Raw genomic sequence first — 20,064 nt, 5'->3', positions numbered from 1 at the left:
AACACGAAAACAGAGGCAGCTATAGCTGGTGTGATGTGTGAATCCAAACCCCAGAGAAAAGCTCTTCATAGAGCTGTTTCTATGGGAGGAGCTTTAGTGAGGAGAGAAAACATTTGAAAATAAAGACACAAATAAAAAAGGGATGTCAGAATTAATTCAGGATTCATGTCAGATTCAAATCAATGGCAATTACTTGTGTCAGTACCCACGGTAAGTGAGCTTTTTCTAATTGACAGTAAATCAAATTCCTTCTGGCTGACTAACACAAAGATGTCTGGCAACAAATATGAAGAGCATCCAAAAATAAATCTGAATCACCGTGCCAGCTAACACAACCACCCAACCTCCCATCAGTCAATTGGCCACCACTCAAGCCATCATTGAAGTCACCCGCATCTCAACACTTACCACTCGTGCTGCAGCTCATCGATGACCAACAGGATCTTGAACTTCTTGGAGAGCAAGGGAGAGGGAGCCGACTGCTCCACAAACCCGGCGGCTGACGCGGCGGTCTGTTTGACCGCATTGGTGATGGAGCTGATGGAGCTGAAGGAGCTAAAGAAGCCAGAGGAACCACCGGTGGAGGAGGACTGGGCCTGTTGAGGCTGCTGAGGCGGCTGGTTCGCACGCCGCTCCAGGGTTGCGGGGGAGCTGGCGGGAGCCGGGGCTGGAGCTTTGGTCGGGGACAGCAAGGCAGGGTCCGGCGTCACGGCTAAGGGTGCATCTGGCTGGGAAGGGGAGGTGGGAGGTGGAGGAGCAGGTTGGTCCGACCTCTGGAGGTCTGTCATGTAGCCGTTGGGCAGGTTGGACATGAAGCTGCTGTCGGAGAGACGGCGCCGGAGGAAGTTCATGGTTGCGGTCGAACGGTCGGTCTCTCAGTCGGTCGGAGGGTTGCTCTCTAAATGTGTCTCTTGATCTCTTGGCTGAATGGAGTGAAAGCACAGACAGGCAGAGACAGACACACTGATCAGAGGTTAGATGAATGACAGAGAGCAAAACCAGTCCAAATGGTCGAAGGGTGGCTGACGGAGAGCTGCTTCTGAGTTGTAGGAATGGAAAGCAGGAAGGAAGGAAAGGATGGATGAAGCGATGGAAACAGCTCTGGTCCAGTCTTCAAGAGACAGCTCTCCAAAGCACAGCTAAGCCAGCAAAACAGCGTGTGTGTATGTGGTGTTCCTCCCCCTGAGCCTCACGCCTCCTCCCAAATGTGTGTGGTGTGCGATAGTGTGTGTCCAAGAGAGAGCGAGAGAGAGAGAGGTGTGGTGTCGACCCCTTCGGTGAGGTGCAGGTGCTCTCCCCCCTCTGCTCTGACGTCCTGCCTCCTGAGCTGCTGTGAGCTGAATGCGCTCCAGAGATGCTGCTCCCTCTGCTTACCTCACCCTTTCACTCTGCCCTTTTCCTCTCGCTCGCTCACTCGCTCACTCGGCACGCTCACTGGCTGTCTCCCCCTCCCCCCACGCCTCCTCCTCTCTGCTGTCATCATCCTCCGACATCATAGGCTACGTGTGCGTGTTGTGCTGCCGCAGCCTTGTAGCGCTGCGTGCCGTGTGCAGCCACTGAAAGGGGTTTCCTGCGAGCGCCCATAAAGTGGGGTTAAGAGATGGGAACGCCAAAGACCCGGCTCTGCAAGCCCCACCTCCTTCTCCCGCCATCCATCTTTCTACCCTCCTTCTCAACCTGTTTTCCCTTCGTCCCTTTTTTCATGCCATCGTGGGCTCATGTATGTGACAAAAGAACTCTGAGAATGTGCTTATGTCTATATTTTGCCATTAAAGGCATTTAGTGAAATAGAGGGCAGGCTTGATTTGTAATTCAAACCACTAAAGTGAAGAAGCCTATATGTAGAAGACAGCAGGAAGAAGGAGAAAGGAGACGACAAGGACAGAGCTCCATTCCACTGCAATGGTTTCAATCGACTGATTTAATCCCTCAAGTGGAACGTGTTGCTTCTCAATAATGTGCGCTCTCCTGCAGCCAAAGAAAACGACAAATGGAGGCAAAGGTGACGCTGACCATGGGTAGCCACGCTTGAGGAGACCCTGCTGCAGTAAGATTTCCCTTCAGGGCACTTTAGCATCTGAATGTGAAGCAGCAACAATCAAAGGATACTAAATAGTAGGTTTCTATCATAAATACATCTGTGAGCGAATCATGGAAAAACAGAACTTTCTTGCAGAACATTAAAAAACATGGATGACATTCATACACTCAGAGTCCTTTCAGTTTGAGAGTAGATACATTTTCTTTTCTACACCGTGTCACGCTATTTATTTCCGGGTCTCTTTCGCATCTTAATCTGAAAGAAACATCTCCTTGCTGGGCCAGGCTTCATTATGCAGTCACTATTTAAGGGCATTAGAAGAGCACTCCTCCTAAATGCCAGCAGCAGAGACAGCAGGCTGCGTCTGCACTGTGTGCGGCCCCAAAGCTTTCATTTAAAGAACAAATAATGAAGAAAAAACATTCAGAAGATGATACGACAAAGGAGAGAGAAAATTTAGATCATTCAAACGGGAAGAAAATCCCACACACGTCTGAACCACACGAAGAAGAACAGGGAGACTGCAGACCCACAGTTCCTCCATCTTGTCTTGAATGGGTAATTATTCCTTGATGGATGTAAAGTGCTCACTAATGTAGAATTATTCTCCAACCCATTTATCAGATTCAACTACTCATTCCGCATCAAGCATTGAGATGTGTGGAAGCGAACTGATACGATCTCAATTGATGGGAATATATTCGTTGCCCTTTACGCCATTGAATGGCTGCTTTTCATACGGCCGTATCTCTTTTGAACCTCAGCTGTTTCTGAGTGACTCATAATTTTGAGTATTTTACACAGACGAGGAGTGATGTGTGTGTAGATTACTGGGGGTGGGGGGGGGGTGGCTGTGTTAAGTCAACCAGAAGAGAGCTGAATGAGTCACAGGGCTGCAGTGTCATAAAATGTTGTGACGTCCTAAGCTCATCGTGGCCTACATGTTTCATGACACACATACACAAAACATTTCCACATTTCCAAACTGCAATTATATAATATGTGTGTGCATGAAATGATCCAGACGACGGAGTCAAAAGATTTAACATCTCTTCTCTTTGTTACAACCACTGACCAAGACACACTTATACAATAAATGATTAGTCCATCAACTCATTTGGCTCATCAATATTTTTGCTTCCCATCTTCCTCATATTTCCTCACATCTTTTGACTTTAGCGTGATGTTACATTTAAAAACCGGGAGCTCCAATCAGGCAATTTGTGGCTCTGAAACACCTCCATTGTGGCAACAAGTAGCAGATTGATTGATGGATAGATGTCATGATATGTTTGGTTGAAATCGGTGCTACAAGCTAACAATGTGCTAGGGAACCATGTGCTAGAGAACCATGTGCTAGAGAACCATGTATTAGATAAGCATGTGCTAGAGAACCATGTGCTAGAGAACCATGTGCTAGAGAACCATGTATTAGAGAAGCATGTGCTAGAGAACCATGTGCTAGAGAAGCATGTGCTAGAGAACCATGTATTAGAGAAGCATGTGCTAGAGAAGCATGTATTAGAGAAGCATGTGCTAGAGAACCATGTAGGCTATTAGAGAAGCATGTGCTAGAGAACCATGTGCTAGAGAAGCATGTGCTAGAGAAGCATGTGTTAGAGAACCATGTATTAGAGAACCATGTGCTAGAGAAGCATGTGCTAGAGAACCATGTATTAGAGAACCATGTGCTAGAGAACCATGTAGGCTATTAGAGAAGCATGTGCTAGAGAAGCATGTGCTAGAGAACCATGTGCTAGAGAAGCATGTGCTAGAGCAGCATGTGCTAGAGAACCATGTATTAGAGAACCATGTGCTAGAGAAGCATGTGCTAGAGAACCATGTATTAGAGAACCATGTGCTAGAGAACCATGTATTAGAGAACCATGTGCTCGAGAACCATGTGATAGAGAACCATGTATTAGAGGACCATGTGCTAGAGAACCATGTGCTAGAGAACCATGTGCTAGAGAACCATGTATTAGAGAACCATGTGTTAGAGAACCATGTATTAGAGGACCATGTGCTAGAGAACCATGTGCTAGAGAACCATGTATTAGAGAACCATGTGCTAGAGAACCATGTGATAGAGAACCATGTGCTACAGTACATTCCATAACAACCGGCTATCGCCATCTTGTTTTTTTGGAAGGTAATTGACCACATTTGTATACTGTGAAGGAGTGACGTAGAGACGCTGTAAACAGCTATGATAGCAACCGGTCAATCAAAAGGTAGCTACTGAATGGGACCACTATTTACGAAATGAACATCGTGCCAAAATAAAGACTCATGTTCACAACGTTTAGTGAGGTAATAATCAAGCGATAGGTAGGGTCATTATTATTTAATAGGCTTATACAATCTGACCTATTTGTGCAACCACAGGAGTCGCCCCCAATGGCCAGGAGAAATAATGCACTTTTCAGACCTGGAGGTTGCCGCCTGCTCCCAACAGACCACGATTGATGAAGTATAGCGTACCTAAACTGTCGAGTATATGATCTGCCTCATGCTGCTGCGTTGGAGGAAACACAATAAGATACAAACAGCGTTGTGTTTGTGTCTGTGCCGGAGCACGAGCCTGATTAAACGCTGCTTTGGGGGGATTAACTGCAGATATGCAAGTGATTGTGGGTAAGTATGCCAAAACCTCCTGTGGCTTCACTGGCTCAATTTATATAATCCATGACAATTCTGAACAGCTCTGCGCACATCTGGCATTGAAGGTAGGTGCTCCTGACATGGTGTCATACAACCTCAGCATGGCATGCACATGATTAATAATTTGACTATTTTGATGAATAATTCAATTTAGTTTCAACAACAACAAAAAAGCTACAAAAGAAGCTACTTTAAGAAATAATGTCCATTCAGCCGAGCTATTTTAAAAGATAGCTCTCTGAATGAACTTAAACAGTGCCGTGTTTGGATAAATGAATGAATAAAGTTTAAAAATTATAAATCTCCCACAATACTCAGATATATTTCCAGCATATCACCCAAAACACTATTTGGCCAGGCGTGTGTGCACTAAACATACATGCACATGTACACCCTCAGCAGCACTGAAGAGACTGATGCAGATCTTTTTGCGATAGGCCGAGCTGTACAGTACATTATTAGGCACAACCTATCATTCTAGATTCAAAACTGCCATGGCAACATGTAGAACAAAAGGTGGCTTGGAATGCACAACAATAAAACAATAAAAGAACTATAAGAATGAAAAACCAGCATATGGAGGAGCGGTTCATACCACAAGAATGGAGCAGTAGAAGCAAATGTTCAGTAATACCTCCATGCATTATTAACCTTGCAGTCACCTAACTGACTAGCAGTAACATATTGTATGATTGCAGAAAACCTACAGCTGATATTTGGTGTTAAGGCTCATTCCTCGTCGCTCACCACAATAATAAATAAAGCTCAGCACAGCAGGGATTTGGGAGTGGTGATAATAGCTCCCCACCAGGAGAGCGGAGATGCAGGTGGATGCTGGGGTGGAGGTGGTGCTTGTGAAGGCAGCAGTTACAGAGCCTTCAGGATAGCGGTGCAGCAACAGTACATATTGCAATGGGTTTGTGGGATCGACAACATCGCCAACAACCAATATGTGGCTACAGTGTTCACATGTGACACCGCAGTGGTCCGTACATTTAACACAGCAGAATACAAGAATACAAAACGAGACGACGGCTTTCATCCATCTCAAAGTTCATTCATTAATAATCAACTAGGTTGATTATAAACATTTTGTAAAGCAAATATGTTAAGTTCTCCAGAAACAGCACCGATCGTGCGGCTGTGACGTGAAGAAAAGATAAATATGAACATTTCCAAATAACTCTTCAGTCCTAAGTGGTGATTTGAAGATATCGTAGTTTACTAATAATATACAAAAATTTACTCACAGTACTAACCAGTGTCTCATCTTACCTCAAATGTGCATTTTAGCTCTGCTACTGACTCCCATATTATAAATACTACTGGCTTACTTCCTGCTCGGTGACACCGTAACCCTTCAGTGGAGTAAGATGAAAGTGGCTGCTTCTGTTTGTCTCTTTCCTATGGGTTTGTGCAGCTACAGAAGTGTGTGTGTGTGTGTGTGTGTGTGTGTGTGTGTGTGTGTGTGTGTGTGTGTGTGTGTGTGTGTGTGTGTGTGTGTGTGTGTGTGTGTGTGTGTGTGTGTGTGTGTGGTTAAGGTGCATATTATTTTGATGTTCAATCACTCGCATGGACAGCAATAGTAATCTCCATGGCAACAGGCTTGCAAAAGCTGAAAAGATTCCCCTATGTAGTGCATGAGGTTGTGCACATTTGTATCTGTGTACATGACTGTAGAAGCTGGGCAATTACTATTAGGTGAGCTTTAAGTTGCCTCCCAGCATTTGCACTAGAATCTGTATTCTTTTTGTGCCCAGAAAATAACGCATTCAAACATATTTGTAAAGGGAACAGAGTAACCCCTAGGTACCTAGGGGTTACTCTAGACTCCGCCCTGACCTTTAAGAGCCATGTCAACAAGGTAGCGAGCTCCATCAAATTCAACCTACTAAACTTCAGGCACATCAGAAACAGCTTGATGGAGAACGCAGCCGGACATTCCTACATTCCATGACCATCGCACATTTAGTGGACCGTCTGACCAGCTGGTCACTCACGTGCACAGCAACACTCAAACCTATAGAATCTCTGTATAAGAGCTCTCAAAGTCTTTGACAAGAAACCGCAATTCCCATCATCACTGACACATGCTGAAAAAACATACGTTTTTATGTTTTAACAACCTTATCAGCCCTAAAGAAGCCAGCGTCATTTACAAAGCCCTAAATGATTTGGCACCTTCTCCGCTGAACGAGTCCATCTAACAGAGACCTGTCGGCGGCCCTAGTGTCACCAGAGCCTCCGACAGAGTGACCGTGTCATCCCACACAGGCGCTCCACCTCTGGTCAGACGGTTCTGTCAGTCAAAGGTGGAAAACTCTGGAACACATGACCATCCTCTGTTAGGGAGTGCCCAACCTTCAGCTCGTAGATACTAGGACTGTCATGGATATGTGATGTTATATGAATAAATGAAACCTTTGAATGTGCTCATTAATTAACGCCCCTATGTGCAATATATCTGTGTGCAATATGATGCATGTGAATTGTCTTTGTTACACTGTGATATTTTGTCTTTTTTCTTTTATATATATATGTATGTGATTATTTTTGTATCCATTGTTAACTGCTGTGTATTATCATCGATACACTATAATTGACTGTAGTTTATTACTACTGCACTTTTCCTGTGTCACTGCATGACCTTTTCCTCTATAGGACACTCAGCCTGTACATTGTGGCAAGGGGACTGACTATGTAAATCAGCCTTGCGGCTGTAATTGGGTGGATTTACATTTTAATTTAAAATGTTAATCAATGTACTTTTTCCCTCTCGAACAAATAAAAACTTGAAACTTGAAATTCTTCTTCTTATAGTTATATTAAAATATTCCTGCTGAAATGCCAGTGAGCTAAGTGACTGACTGATATTTACGCATTACCAGCAGCAGTAAACTGCAGCCGGAGTCTTTGCCGAGCCATTAAAGCTGCCAACATTGAAATGAACTGTTCACGATGCGGCCACTCAAACTCAAGGAGAGGTACTGTGAGCCGTAAATCAGGTTCCATTTCCAGACCAATCCTCGGTAGACAAACATTGGCCAAATCATTTCAAATTAGACGATCAATGTGCAATAACCACATGGATTAATATAGTTTACTTAATGGTTTTGGTTCCAAAACAAAATGTTACAAAGACAACCTTCTCTTTCATTTTCACACTGGCCCACACAAACTCTGTGGGAAAAGAATGAGGTGTGATGGTATTTACAAGCCTTTGTTCTGCATGGTATACTATGCTTGTTACCAGTTTGCTTTTGCTTATTTTTATTAAAGTATAGGTGAGTGGTGGATTTCGCTTTGAAGACTAAAAAAGCTCAGCAATCAGAAAATATGGATTCTTCTTCTTCTTTGATTGTCTCATGTCCTGCATAAAATTCAAAGACATTTCAGGTCTTTGTTCCCAAATACTGTTAATTATGTTGTGTGGTTTTCCACAATGTGAAAACAATGTGAAAGGCTTTGCTCGTAGCCTACGGATGAACATGCAGAACATTATAATACAAATCTGCAGCTTTCCTTGTCTTTAGAGCAACTTTTAGCTCTTTGGTTACAAGTATTTTGGTTCACACTCCCACCCTCATAGTGCTGTTTTGGCCAAGTCAGGCAACATTTGTCAGTGAAAAAGTCCTTAAAAAGCCCTGGACACCACCTGCTCAGCAGAAAACAGCCAGACTTAGGCTACAGCAACTAGCTGGTGAACAAAGTGGAGCATTTAGAAGCTAAAGGTAAAATGTGAAAACAGAGCTAAAAAGGAGAGTGTATATTCATTCAACGTGTCCACCGACCTAGACACAAATATTTTTGCAGGTTTAAAAATGCAACTTTACCGTTTTGGTTGACTCTCACATGACTTATCAACCTTGTTTATATGCCAGCACCAAATGGCAGACAGACAATTTATCCACTATAACTGCTAAACAAGTTACTGAAGATAGGCGAGCAAACCAGAGCTAATAGGAGAGGGAGTGTTGGACTTACAGGGCATTTATAGAGTGACTAGAAACACGTCTCCTTCCCTTTTTACTGTCCACAACAATCCAGACAAATCATCTTCCGCTTATAGACGCCTTAGTTAAACATGGTCAAAAAACACCCTCTGCTGGCTAAATTTAGATCTCCTAAAATTCACAAAAAATAATAAATAACATACTGCCATATGTTGCCCAGTTTACATGTCAAGACTCTATACAACCATAGACCAAGCTAAGTACAAAATAACTGGTACGGCAGTCATTATTTTGGTTGTTTAGCCCTTGTGTTGCCTTCGGGTCATTTTGACCCGATTCAATATTTAACCCTCCTGTCGCCTTCGGGTCAATTTGACCCGATTCAATGTTTAATGTCGGTGTTCTTTCGGGAGTCAACAAACAAACATAAAGTACCTCACACTTAAACTTGGAAAACAATATTAATTCTAATAATTTTCTGGAGATTTTAATAGCTCAGGGGTCATACTGACCTCAAGGGTAAAATATGTTAGTAAATATAAAGGTAACAGGAGGGTGAAACATTGAATCGGGTCATATTGACCCGAAGGCGACAGGAGGGTGAAACATTGAATCGGGTCAAATTGACCCGAAGGCAACACAAGGGTTAAGGGCTCAGTATTCTTACCTTCCATTTCTGACTTCATTTCCCATGAGCCTCCGGGCGCAGCGCACACTGTGACGCACATTTCAGTCGACTGTCAAGTGCACAGCAACCCAGACTGACCTAGTGGAGGCATTTTAACGAACAAACTCTCAGTTTGAGTGCTTTTCAGTTTGTTTGTGGCACAGAGCCTCTCAGGCGGAAAGGTATCTTCCAATTAATGCGGCAGAAACGTCACATAACTCATTGTTTATTCGGATATGTTGCTCCTAAACCAGCTCTTGTTGTTGCTGGAAAGCTATCCTAGCTAACTTATTTCAAAATGACTCTTTCAACTTTGTACAACACCGGCGTGATCTACAGACGGATTTTATCACAATTTCCTCAGGACATCAGTCTAGCTTTTGCCTATGGATCTGGTGTTTTTAAACAACACGGGACCAACCAAGGTCAAATGGAGGTAAGTGAACGTGCCAGCTTACAAACTCTGCTCGTGACATACTTTCAAATGGACTCTAACAACATCGATACATTGCCATTGTTGTCACGTATCTTTCGACTAGATGAAATCAGACTAACTGGCCCAAGTATCTGTCACCAAAATGTAACATGAAAAACTCAAAAAGTGTTCAGTGCCACAAGCTGTGCTCCACTGTTTTGCATGACGTCAGACAAAACTCTCCACACGAGTGAAACTATAACACATTCAATAATGTCTAAATAATGTGAACAACAAAACATGAACAAGATGTGATCAAATGATCACAATATATAACTAATGAAAGTTGATCAGCAACAAAATTGATTGTTATAATTTGAAGCTGTATCATATTTTATTGGCTGTGAAAATGTAATCTGATGTTATTGTTGTTTTGTTTAACTTTTTATATCTATATAGAAGAATATGCTGGACTTTGTGTTTGCGGTGGATGACCCGGTGACGTGGCACACCATGAATCTGCTGCAGAATCGCAAACACTACTCTATCCTCAAGCTGCTGGGGCCCACAATGATCAGCTCTGTACAAAATGAGCACGGGGCCTCTGTATACTACAACACACTGGTGCCAGTGGATGGAAGGGTACATTTATTTAAAAAAATATTACGATAATGCTGGCCAGTTCTCGTTTTACACCTCAGGTCTTTCTTAGGCAGTCATAGTTTCTCACACTGCTTTTGCTTTTCACAATGATGTGTTGCGTTTGCTTCGACCAATACTCAATAATGTAAGTAATAGCTGCCGAGTTTGAGGCAGGACAGACATTGTCTTAACATCATAATACATGGGTAACAGTAATTCACTTAATCTCTGGCTAATATTATGTTATTGTTTTTTTTTCTGGCTACACTTTATTAACTACATACTTTAATGACCTTCTCCTATTCTTCTCAGATAATCAAATATGGTGTGATTAGTACAGAGTCTCTTATCGATGACCTGATGCACTGGAAGACGATGTATGTGGCCGGACGACTTCACAAACCAGTAAGTATCAAGATTAACTGTTTTGGATCGATCAGAAAAACTGAGCTGATTATTTTATTGTGCAATCATTTCCTGGACACACTTTTATTTGTCAAATATTTCAGATATTTTGACCAAGTTATTTAAGATATGTTGAAAAAGTGGAATGCATTTTTTTACGAAACGATACAGGACATATAGAAGGACTACCTATTCAGCTTATGCTTCAAAGTTTTGCGAAAACTGTATGAGCACAAATGTGTGTGTGTTAATGTGTGTGTGTTCACAGGTAAGGATGCTGGTGCAGAATGAGAACGGAAAGCTCCGCGCTGCTCTGGTGGCCAACTTAAAGAGCGCTGTGACAGCCTCCTTCCTCATGCTGCCGGAGAGCTTCACTGAGGAAGACCTCTTCCTGCAGATAGCTGGTCTTTCTTATGCCGGTAACTAACCCACTGAAATCTAAAAGCCAAATGAAGATTAAACACGTACACGTATATAAGCTGCACGCATGCTTGTGCGCACGCGTTCACACACACACAGTGAAGTAATAACAGTCTGGCTGGTGTGGTGCAAAAGCATTGCATATTAATGTGAGTACAGCAGCAGGGTTCTGAGTAAGCTGTCTGGATTTTAAATGAAAGTAATTGGACGGTCGGTTCACGGTTAACCTGCTTGATTTGTCCAGTTCTAGGGATGTGAAATTGAAGCCGATAAAATGATGTTGAACCCAACAAATGTTTTTTCATGCGAAGGTTGTGCTGCTGTACAAGGGGCGTGTTACCATGTTGGTTCCCTACAGAAGCAAAAGGTCATGAGTTATGAATAATGTGCTAATTAGTGTTGTATCCCCTTTTTCACTGGAAGCTGACCACCAGAAGGAGTTTTATACCTCAGTGTGTCAGAGTGTTATGGTCCTATTTATATCCTTGTGCTACTGCAACAACTGGATTTCATCTCGTGGGATCAATAAAAGTGTATATGATCTCATCTTACTACAGCAAAGATGAAAAACTGAAAAACAAACATAATCCGCTTTAGGAAAAAATAAGGTGTCTGTGCCTCTTCAGGGGATTTTAGAATGGTCATCGGCGAAGATAAATCTAAGGTGGTCAATATCGTCACGGACAACATTCAGCACTTCCGGATTCTGTACAGCAACATCCTGCGGGACTGCCCTCAGGTGGTCTACAAACCTCAACAAGGGAAACTGGAGGTAAAACATGGCACACCTAGATGCTCCAAACGCAACACACTTTATTTAGCTTTGCTCGACATGTGAGCCGCTCGTATCGAGCACGCTGTGTGCTGTATATACAGTTGTTCTTTGTCAATCATGTTTCATTACCTGTGCATGCGCTGGGTATCACTGAGAAGTTGCTCTTTAGTCTCATTCATCATAAGCAAAGTTTGTGGCGTCTGCTGTATAACGTTACACCCTCCTTGAAACTTGACCAAAAACTTCTGTAATTATAAATGTAATAACTTGAAACTCTAACGTGAACATGGCGACAGAAATATTTCAAAAAACGTTCAGGTTTTAAACGCATGCTTGTCTGAACTCCTTTTAAAACCCCCAAATCTTCCATGAGTCATGCCTTTTGAATGAAACTCAAACATGAGCACAGCTTTGACCTGATTGGCAGAGTGTGCTCAGAGCCTGGGTAGTAAACATTAAATGGGGTGGGACCGACCTGGCACTCGGCCCTGTTACCTGCTTTACTTACACTCAACATGTGTCTTTGTTTGCACATTTAATGGTCTGGCATCATGATCCTCTTTTGTGTTTGTTTGTGTAACGTATCATCTTCTCTTTTTAATTTGTATAACTATTATTGAATGTCACTCACCACTCCCTGTTATACCAAAGAAATACAAATCACGCCATCCTGGAATAACAGGAATAAGTGGTTAGGAGTGTTTTTATGTTGGCGAGTAACACACTTTGCAGTGAACAGTGCTTAAGGGAATTGTGCGCTGTGAGCCATGCATCAGGGAAATACACTTGTGCCTTTGTACGTCATTAGACGGTGCGGTTGAAGTCCCACATGCACGAAGTAGCTCCTTCATACAGCGACAAGAAGTTTCCAACTTAGTCGTTGCAAGGCTGTTATTGGTGTTTTAAATGTTGAGTGTTTAAAGACGATATAGTTTCACCCACTCCAATCATTAATCCTCAACATTATAGTATTATGTATTATTTTGAGATAGATTCATACAGGCTCCTCACAACAATGCACTCTGTTTTATTGTCCGGTCCCTCACGTGACACCTGTGGATGCGATAGTTGGTGCTGAAGGCATCCCTGTGCATGTATTCTTGTTTGTGTGCCTGCAGGCTGACAAAAGCCCAGAGGGCCAGTTCATCCAGCTGATGGCGTTGCCTCGAACCCTCCAGCAGAGGATCACCAAGCTGGTCGATCCTCCGGGGAAGAACCGAGACGTGGAGGAGATTCTGCTGCAGGTGGCTCAGGACCCGGACTGCGGCGCTGTCGTTCAACAAGGTTCGGAGTGAAGGTTCAGTGATGTGGAATCACGCTCGGAGGTTTCTGTGATCTGAAATCAAGTGCACCTGGGTTTTACAGATCAAGGCTGATGTTGTGTCGGGTGAATAATCATTATGGTAGAATTCTGCAACAATTAATAATGTTAGTAACACATTCTACCAACCTATTAACAAAGCTAATGTTTATTGTCAAAAAATCTGATGCAGCACAGGTAGTAAATGGCTACCAATGAATCTTTATTTTAATTATTTTTGTGTGATTGTTTGGCCTTAATCCATAATTAGCATATCATTAAAATCATGTTTCGGAGTGATGAGATATTAGCTGTTGTAAAATGGTATGCTTGCTTATGTTTTTGTTCCTCTGCAGGTATTTCATCGATTGTGAAATCCTCCAGTATAACACAGAGTATCAAAGGCATTGCCACAGCTGGTAGGCACTCTTTGTTTCTTCATTATATTTTGTGAAACATTATACCTTCTTCACTGTCGGGTTTTGTTAGCGAATGCTGATTTGTTGCTCACACGTTATCCTGTTTTTGCCCGAGAGGTTCATATGAAGATTAATAGCACTCTCAAGTATGTGTGGTAGCTTTGGAGCCGCAGCCACCCGCCGCTTAGCTTAGCATAAAGACTGGAATCAGGAGGAAACACACAAGTTCACATAATTAAACTTGATATCACATTTATTTAAGCCGTTCTGGAATCGTGTACATATAGAAATGCCATCTAATGGTTTTATAGGGTGTTTAGTTTAGAGTTTGGTGCTTTTTAAAGATATCAAGTGTGTTCCACTGTGTATTAACAATTGTTTGAGTGTAGAAGTAATGTTCTTCTCATGTGGTTCATATTCAGTTGACTGATTGTCCTCCCCAGGCATGTGGAAGACGGTCTCATACAGCTCCAAGAAACTGGTGAAGATGTGGAAGGGTTGGAGGAGGAAGCCGCCTGTCTCACAGATGTCCTGATCCTGTCTGTTGACCAGGAATCTCTTTTTCTTTATAAACTGTGTGCCAAACAACCGACATCCATCCATTAAATGTTTTCGCCCGCGACAGACTGTGGCTGGAAGAATCACACACTCCCCTCCTGGTTGAGCAGGTGTAAGTCTGTGTTTGAATAGTGGAGAACCGTCTGTACAACTGCCCTTTATCATGCAATTCATGAGAGTTGTCGAAAATAGGGGGCGACATTTCACAAGCCTGACTGAATTATGGCCGACATGGAATGTTACCACAGATTGGAACCTTTCTGCATAGTGACGACAGTGACTGGCTGCAGTGGCTATTTCTAGAGCCACATCACATACTCAGTGTGAGAACAGCATGCATCAAGTACCGCACGTATATAAAAAATATACTTTAGTGTCTTCGGTCATCTTTTGACAGCGAGTGTGCATTTTCCATGTGAACGGTCAAATGACGAGCTGATCAGAGACTGGCGATGATATTTCTGTGTGATTTTTGTCTTTTATTGAACTTTTTATTCCCCTCTCGACTTTCTAAAGATCTCCAATCGTTCTTCTCTTCACATTTTACCAGCAGTTTGAATGTTTGTAATAATATGTCAGTGTTCATGAAATAAAAGATATGATTACATTTCATTTAGAAATGTAGCTCATTGTGAACTGTTTACCTAAATGCCACTTACTTGCTGTAAGCAGGTCATAATGACTGGAGGTCTTTGCTACTTGCTGAAATGTTATGTAGTTACGAGATGAATGATTGATAAACTATTTAATACAACGGGAGCCATGATTACTTTGTTTTCAGTTGCATGATTTTTTTTTTTTTTATCATTGAAGTTAAATTACTCAAATATTTTCTTTGCTGATTGTCATAATACAAAAAGAGTCGACATTTTTTTCTGTTCTCACTATTAGGCTATTGTATTAGGATTGCCTGGTATTACTAATTTAACCCGCTGAATTGATGAATTATGAGGCCTCAGATTTTTACAAACTAATGTCACAAACTTGGTTATTATTACACAATTGATATTATATTTTCTCTCATTTATATTACCCAGGAGGATTAATAAGCAAACTTGACTATAAAGTTATTCTTATATTTGTATTACTTTATATAAAGGGTAAATTGGGATGTTCATAAGCTTGTATTTCAAAGCCAATATATTTGACGTAATAGCAGGAAAAGCACAGTTGTAATAAAAGACGTCATAACATTTAGTATCGCTTTTGTGGTTCTGGTACTGTGCAATTGGCTCAGTACATGATGGGTCTAAATATGTTGATTTTAGCCGTAAAAAAGAAGGTTTATCACATCACCTACATTTTATCTCTTATTACAATGTTTAAAATATATATATATACATTTGAATGTACTCAGTGCTCACAAGATATACTGGTTCTTTGCTGCTCCGTAATAATGCAGTCAGTAGTGACATTTCCAGTTATTTCCTGTACTGTCAGTTGTTTTTGTTCGTATAAGTCATGAGTCACACTACCAGACAATGACTTTAGTTCACTTGTGAATAATTTAAAGGAAGACTCACAATACCTTTTATGGCTTGTTCTGTACTCTTTTTCACTTGTAATCTATTGCATTCTTATTTATTTTTTACAATATGTGCTTCAGGACAGTTTGCTGACCACACATGCCTTTCATTGGCACCATTCAGGTTTCAACATGTGTGCAATCCAAACATAATCCAACCACAACCGGCAACTGCCATGAGTGATGGAAAGTATATTTACGGTTCTACGAAAATCTTGTATTTTTCCTCCGTGGAGAAAGAAGTACATACACATAGATATTACACTATAATGTAATGTATAATACACATAAAGCACTTGTGTATTTTATTAATTGTATATGCTGTTTATAAATTCTAAGTAGGGGACTGATGTGATCTCAACCTTTATTTTTAACATGGACTTTTAATTGGTTTAACATCTCATGGGGTTACAAATACACATTGCACATTAAATTGAGGGTTTACCCCCTGGCACTGAGGCCCTTTATGAAGTAGCATTTGAGGGCGGTCGCTCTCCTTAATCACCTACTAAATGTTTCACCAGCTCAGAGTAAACCCAGTGACAGCAGCATCAATTTCAGAGGACGTGATGCAATGGCACAATTATCATAATATATGCTGATGTCATCGCTCACGCGCTCCACCAATCAGCGCGCTTCACTTTCACCACCTGCTAGGAACTGAATTCCATCATTCCAGGCATTCCTGCCCTCTCTCCCTCCCTCCTCCCTCCTCCCTCCTCCTTCTCCTCCTCCTCCTCCTCCTTCTCTTCCTCGTTTTGCCTACAACCAAGTTTTACCCGACAGCTCTGCTACTATTGTCTTCCCCCACATAACCGCGGCTCCTGTGCGGAGTCTCTGTGGGATACATCCTACATCTTGTTTTTGTTTATGTTTTTTTCCGTGCGGATATTAATCATACTGGAGGACACCGAGGTGGCGCTTGAAGGAGGTATGTGCCGCTCACCACCAAGTTGTGGCTCACTGACATTGTTTCGCGTCTGTTGGATGAGAGTGCGCTCTTTTTCTTTCCCTTTTTTTCTTCTGAGTCAGTTGTTGCGAAATGATTCCGCATGTAAACGAATGCAGCGATGTAAACACACACACGCGCACACATGCAGCAGCACTGGAATAAACATCCGCTTCATTATATGGAGGCTGCAATTTCATTCACGACGTAAAGCGGCGCTTCCCAAACCTTCTCACCTCAAACCCTCCCCCCCCCCCCCGAGCCGCACGCCGGGGGACATCGAGTTGTGTGTCTGTTGTGCTGCGAGCCTGTTGGGAAGAAGTGAGACGGGATCACTTCATCAAGTAGCATTTCTTTCGTATTTTGCCTGGATATCTTTTCAAGGGCAAACGAGGAACCACTGAGTCACGCTGATTTAAATACACCACTGGTGAGAATAAAGTGGAAGCACTTGCCATAACTAATAACATCGCTGCTACTTTTACTATGACTACTAGGCCTACTAATAATAATCCTCGGTTTAATTTGTGCCCGAGTTGATCGTAAGTGTGTCGCTGTTCTTCACGCGCACCACGTTGTGTTGTGACGAGCGACGGGAACAACAAACCTCAACTGGTTTGCAGTTTGGCCTGAAGATGCAGGAAGTGTTTATTTAAATTTTATTTGATCACAGTCGTCTTCAAAGCTCAGTTTTCCTCGAGAAAGGAGGAGAAACGAGAGGACGGTATCTCAGGAATGTAGAAAGAGGGAAGAGGAGCGCGCTGGAGAGGTTTTTTCTCATGTTTTTCACAAATACCTCTCATAGCAAAGCCACGCTGAAGGCTCAATACTGGAGGACACAAATCCCCCCCAAAATGCTAAACGTGCTTTGTAGTCAAAACATCACAGGGAGGTCATAAGTAATACAGCAAACTAGAGGAGAGTAGCAGTGAAGAGGTATTCACACTATGTTTACAGAACATTCCTGTTAGAAATACTACAATAAAAAAAAAGTCCTGCATTAAAACCTGACCAAAAGTATGTAAGTATTCTTGGCAAAGTGCAGTAAGGTATCAAACCTTGGAATATGGGAAATAATGATGGATTTTCACTGTTTTCTGAGATTTTATAAAGCAAAGTAATATATCATTGTTATTTCTGGCCCTAATGTTATGACTGATATTTGTAAATCAAAATCAAAGAAGACTGTATTTTGCCAACGCAAAGTTCATTTTTAGCATCTTGCGTTAAGAAAACAACATAAAACGCGGCCTGGTTTATATAGTTTAGATGACTACTATACCACAACTATATAACTATTGATAAAAGTCTCATCTTGGTGTCCGAATCCAAACTCAAGCTCTGGTGTTGGCAGATTTGAAATGTTCCCGCTTTACAGGAATAAAAGTGATTTCCTCAGTGATTGTAGCGACCGAGCTGCGGAGCTCCAAATGTCTTGGCATCTATCAAATATTAACTTGGGTGTTGTATTAAAAGCTGCTCTCATGCTCAGCACAGTGCCCTCCCCTCTGTCACCCACAGGCATCCAAGCATGGAGACACCCCTGGATGTTCTGTCCAGAGCCGCGTCGTTTGTCCATGCCAATGAAGAAGAGAGTAAGTTCCCTCAGACTACCAGCTCCTCTTGTGTTTGTGCGTCAGCCGCTCTGCTCCCGCTCTTTCTGTCCCGCTGGTAAAGGATGCCCTGTGGACAAATGATTTGTTTGATTAGAGTCGCGTCAAACCATCGATGAAGTGCAACATTATGTTGAGCCATAAGCCCCGGTCCTGTTTTCTGCCCTGTGAGACAATGGGCGTCTTTGTTTACCGTGCGAGCTTGCAGCAGCAGAGACACAGGCAAATAAGACCAACCGCACTCAACTGCCATCAGCGCTGCTTCTTTACCTCGGCTGCTTGCTTGTGTTAACCTGCTTTGCCTGAAATCAGGGTGGGGTGGATGAACGTCCCAATATCCATGACCTCCACTACCACCATTTCCGTGTCTTGCTGTCTCAGTCTATAGTGCTGTCTGTCTCTAGCTTTGGGTCTCTGTTGTTCTCAAGTCTCCATCTTCTCTTTGGTTCTCTTCTCGGGTCTCCCTGCCTCCTTCTTCTCCTTCCACCTTTTCCTTTTTCCTCCTCTAATCATATCTCAGGACTCAGGAGTTGTAGCGTTGCTGACAAACTATTCCCCTTATAAAAACATATTCTGCAGGCCTCTCCACAGCCAGAGGATTGAACCCCACAAGCACAATTTACATTCAGTGCTTACCATTGATAATTGAGCTGGAAGTTTAGTTTGTTGTTATGGTGTTCTCTTCTGCAGTTTAGCAGATTGTGTGTCATGTATTTCACAATTGGATGTGTAGCACTCAAAACTACTTAGTTGCGTTTAGAGAAAAAAACAAGCATGTGAATAAAAAAAATTGAAGCTCCTCAATCATCGGGGAGCATAATTTGAGCTTTTATAACAGAAAAAAAAATTATGTGTTATAATTTGGTAGAAGTGAAAACTACATTAATTTCAGTTGGATAATCTCCTTGTTTAAAGTTTTTCGAAAGAAACATGACCATTAATCAACTTACAATATTCAGTATGGACCATTTCAGACACCCACTTGTGTTCACTGGTGTACTGAGAGAACAGGAATATTTAGAAAGAGCTTCAGCTGTAACGTCTCTCATGTCACTGGGTTTGTTCCCACAATGCTTCGGCTTAACCGAGCTGAATATCAGCTTCCTTGCACTCCTGAGTGAAATGGCATGGGAGCCCTCCTCCCCCGCTCCCCTGCAGTGTTTTTGTTTTTTCCTATGTGCTGATGTCAGTTTTTGTTGTGGGTCGTGCATGGTCTCTTTGTCTGAAGACAATGCACTCGACCTGCCTCCACAAAGGTGCTGGAGAAATGGGTGAGCCGGCCAACCCACTACGCTAGTCAGCCAACCAGGCCTGCAGGCAGCTGAGTCATTAACCTCTGCCTACTTATTTGCATGTGTGACAAGCCTTTGCACTGGCTGTGCAACGCTTGATGCCAGAGCACGGAACGGGGAGAGGCTTGGCCGGCCTTCTCAACAGCCGCTCCAACTCAGAAGGACCAGGTGGGACTTGTCAGGGCCACAACCTCCACAGCTTGAAAGGAAAAACTCAGTTCAATTTATTTAAACCACACTCTTGCAGATAACCCATCTCTGTTGGAAATTAATTTCTCAGAAAATTACACAAATGTTATCTTGATGGAAATGGCATAACAGTCCATGAATAATGTAAATAAAAAAATCAAATAATAATGTTGTCGCTCTGCTTGGCCCAAAGTGGAAACTATACGATAGTAATATCCCAAAATAGAATTGTTCACC

General features: G+C 42.4%; 2 protein-coding genes across 3 annotated transcripts in view; one reads left to right on the top strand and one right to left on the bottom strand.

Moving 5' to 3' along the window:
- Positions 1–894, bottom strand: part of syn2b (synapsin IIb) — a 96,558-nt gene extending 95,664 nt beyond the window's left edge. For both annotated transcript variants that reach the window (XM_056436880.1, XM_056436881.1), the window contains exon 1: positions 409–894. In XM_056436880.1, the coding sequence (XP_056292855.1) occupies positions 409–851 (443 nt within the window). In that variant the 5' untranslated portion in view covers positions 852–894. The remainder of the gene's footprint in view (positions 1–408) is intronic.
- An 8,502-nt stretch (positions 895–9,396) lies between these two features.
- Positions 9,397–15,013, top strand: tamm41 (TAM41 mitochondrial translocator assembly and maintenance homolog). Its single transcript, XM_056438234.1, has 8 exons — positions 9,397–9,761; positions 10,200–10,382; positions 10,695–10,787; positions 11,056–11,206; positions 11,834–11,979; positions 13,101–13,266; positions 13,639–13,701; positions 14,145–15,013. Exons 1-8 carry the CDS (start codon positions 9,624–9,626, stop codon positions 14,234–14,236), a joined length of 1,032 nt encoding a protein of 343 aa, XP_056294209.1. The 5' UTR covers positions 9,397–9,623; the 3' UTR covers positions 14,237–15,013.
- Positions 15,014–20,064: the final 5,051 nt, after the last annotated feature.

Source organism: Pseudoliparis swirei, chromosome 18 (genome assembly GCF_029220125.1).
Source record: "Pseudoliparis swirei isolate HS2019 ecotype Mariana Trench chromosome 18, NWPU_hadal_v1, whole genome shotgun sequence".
Classification (NCBI taxonomy): domain Eukaryota; kingdom Metazoa; phylum Chordata; class Actinopteri; order Perciformes; family Liparidae; genus Pseudoliparis; species Pseudoliparis swirei.
Note: the sequence above shows the minus strand (reverse complement) of the source record. Positions and strands in the feature narration are given on the sequence as shown.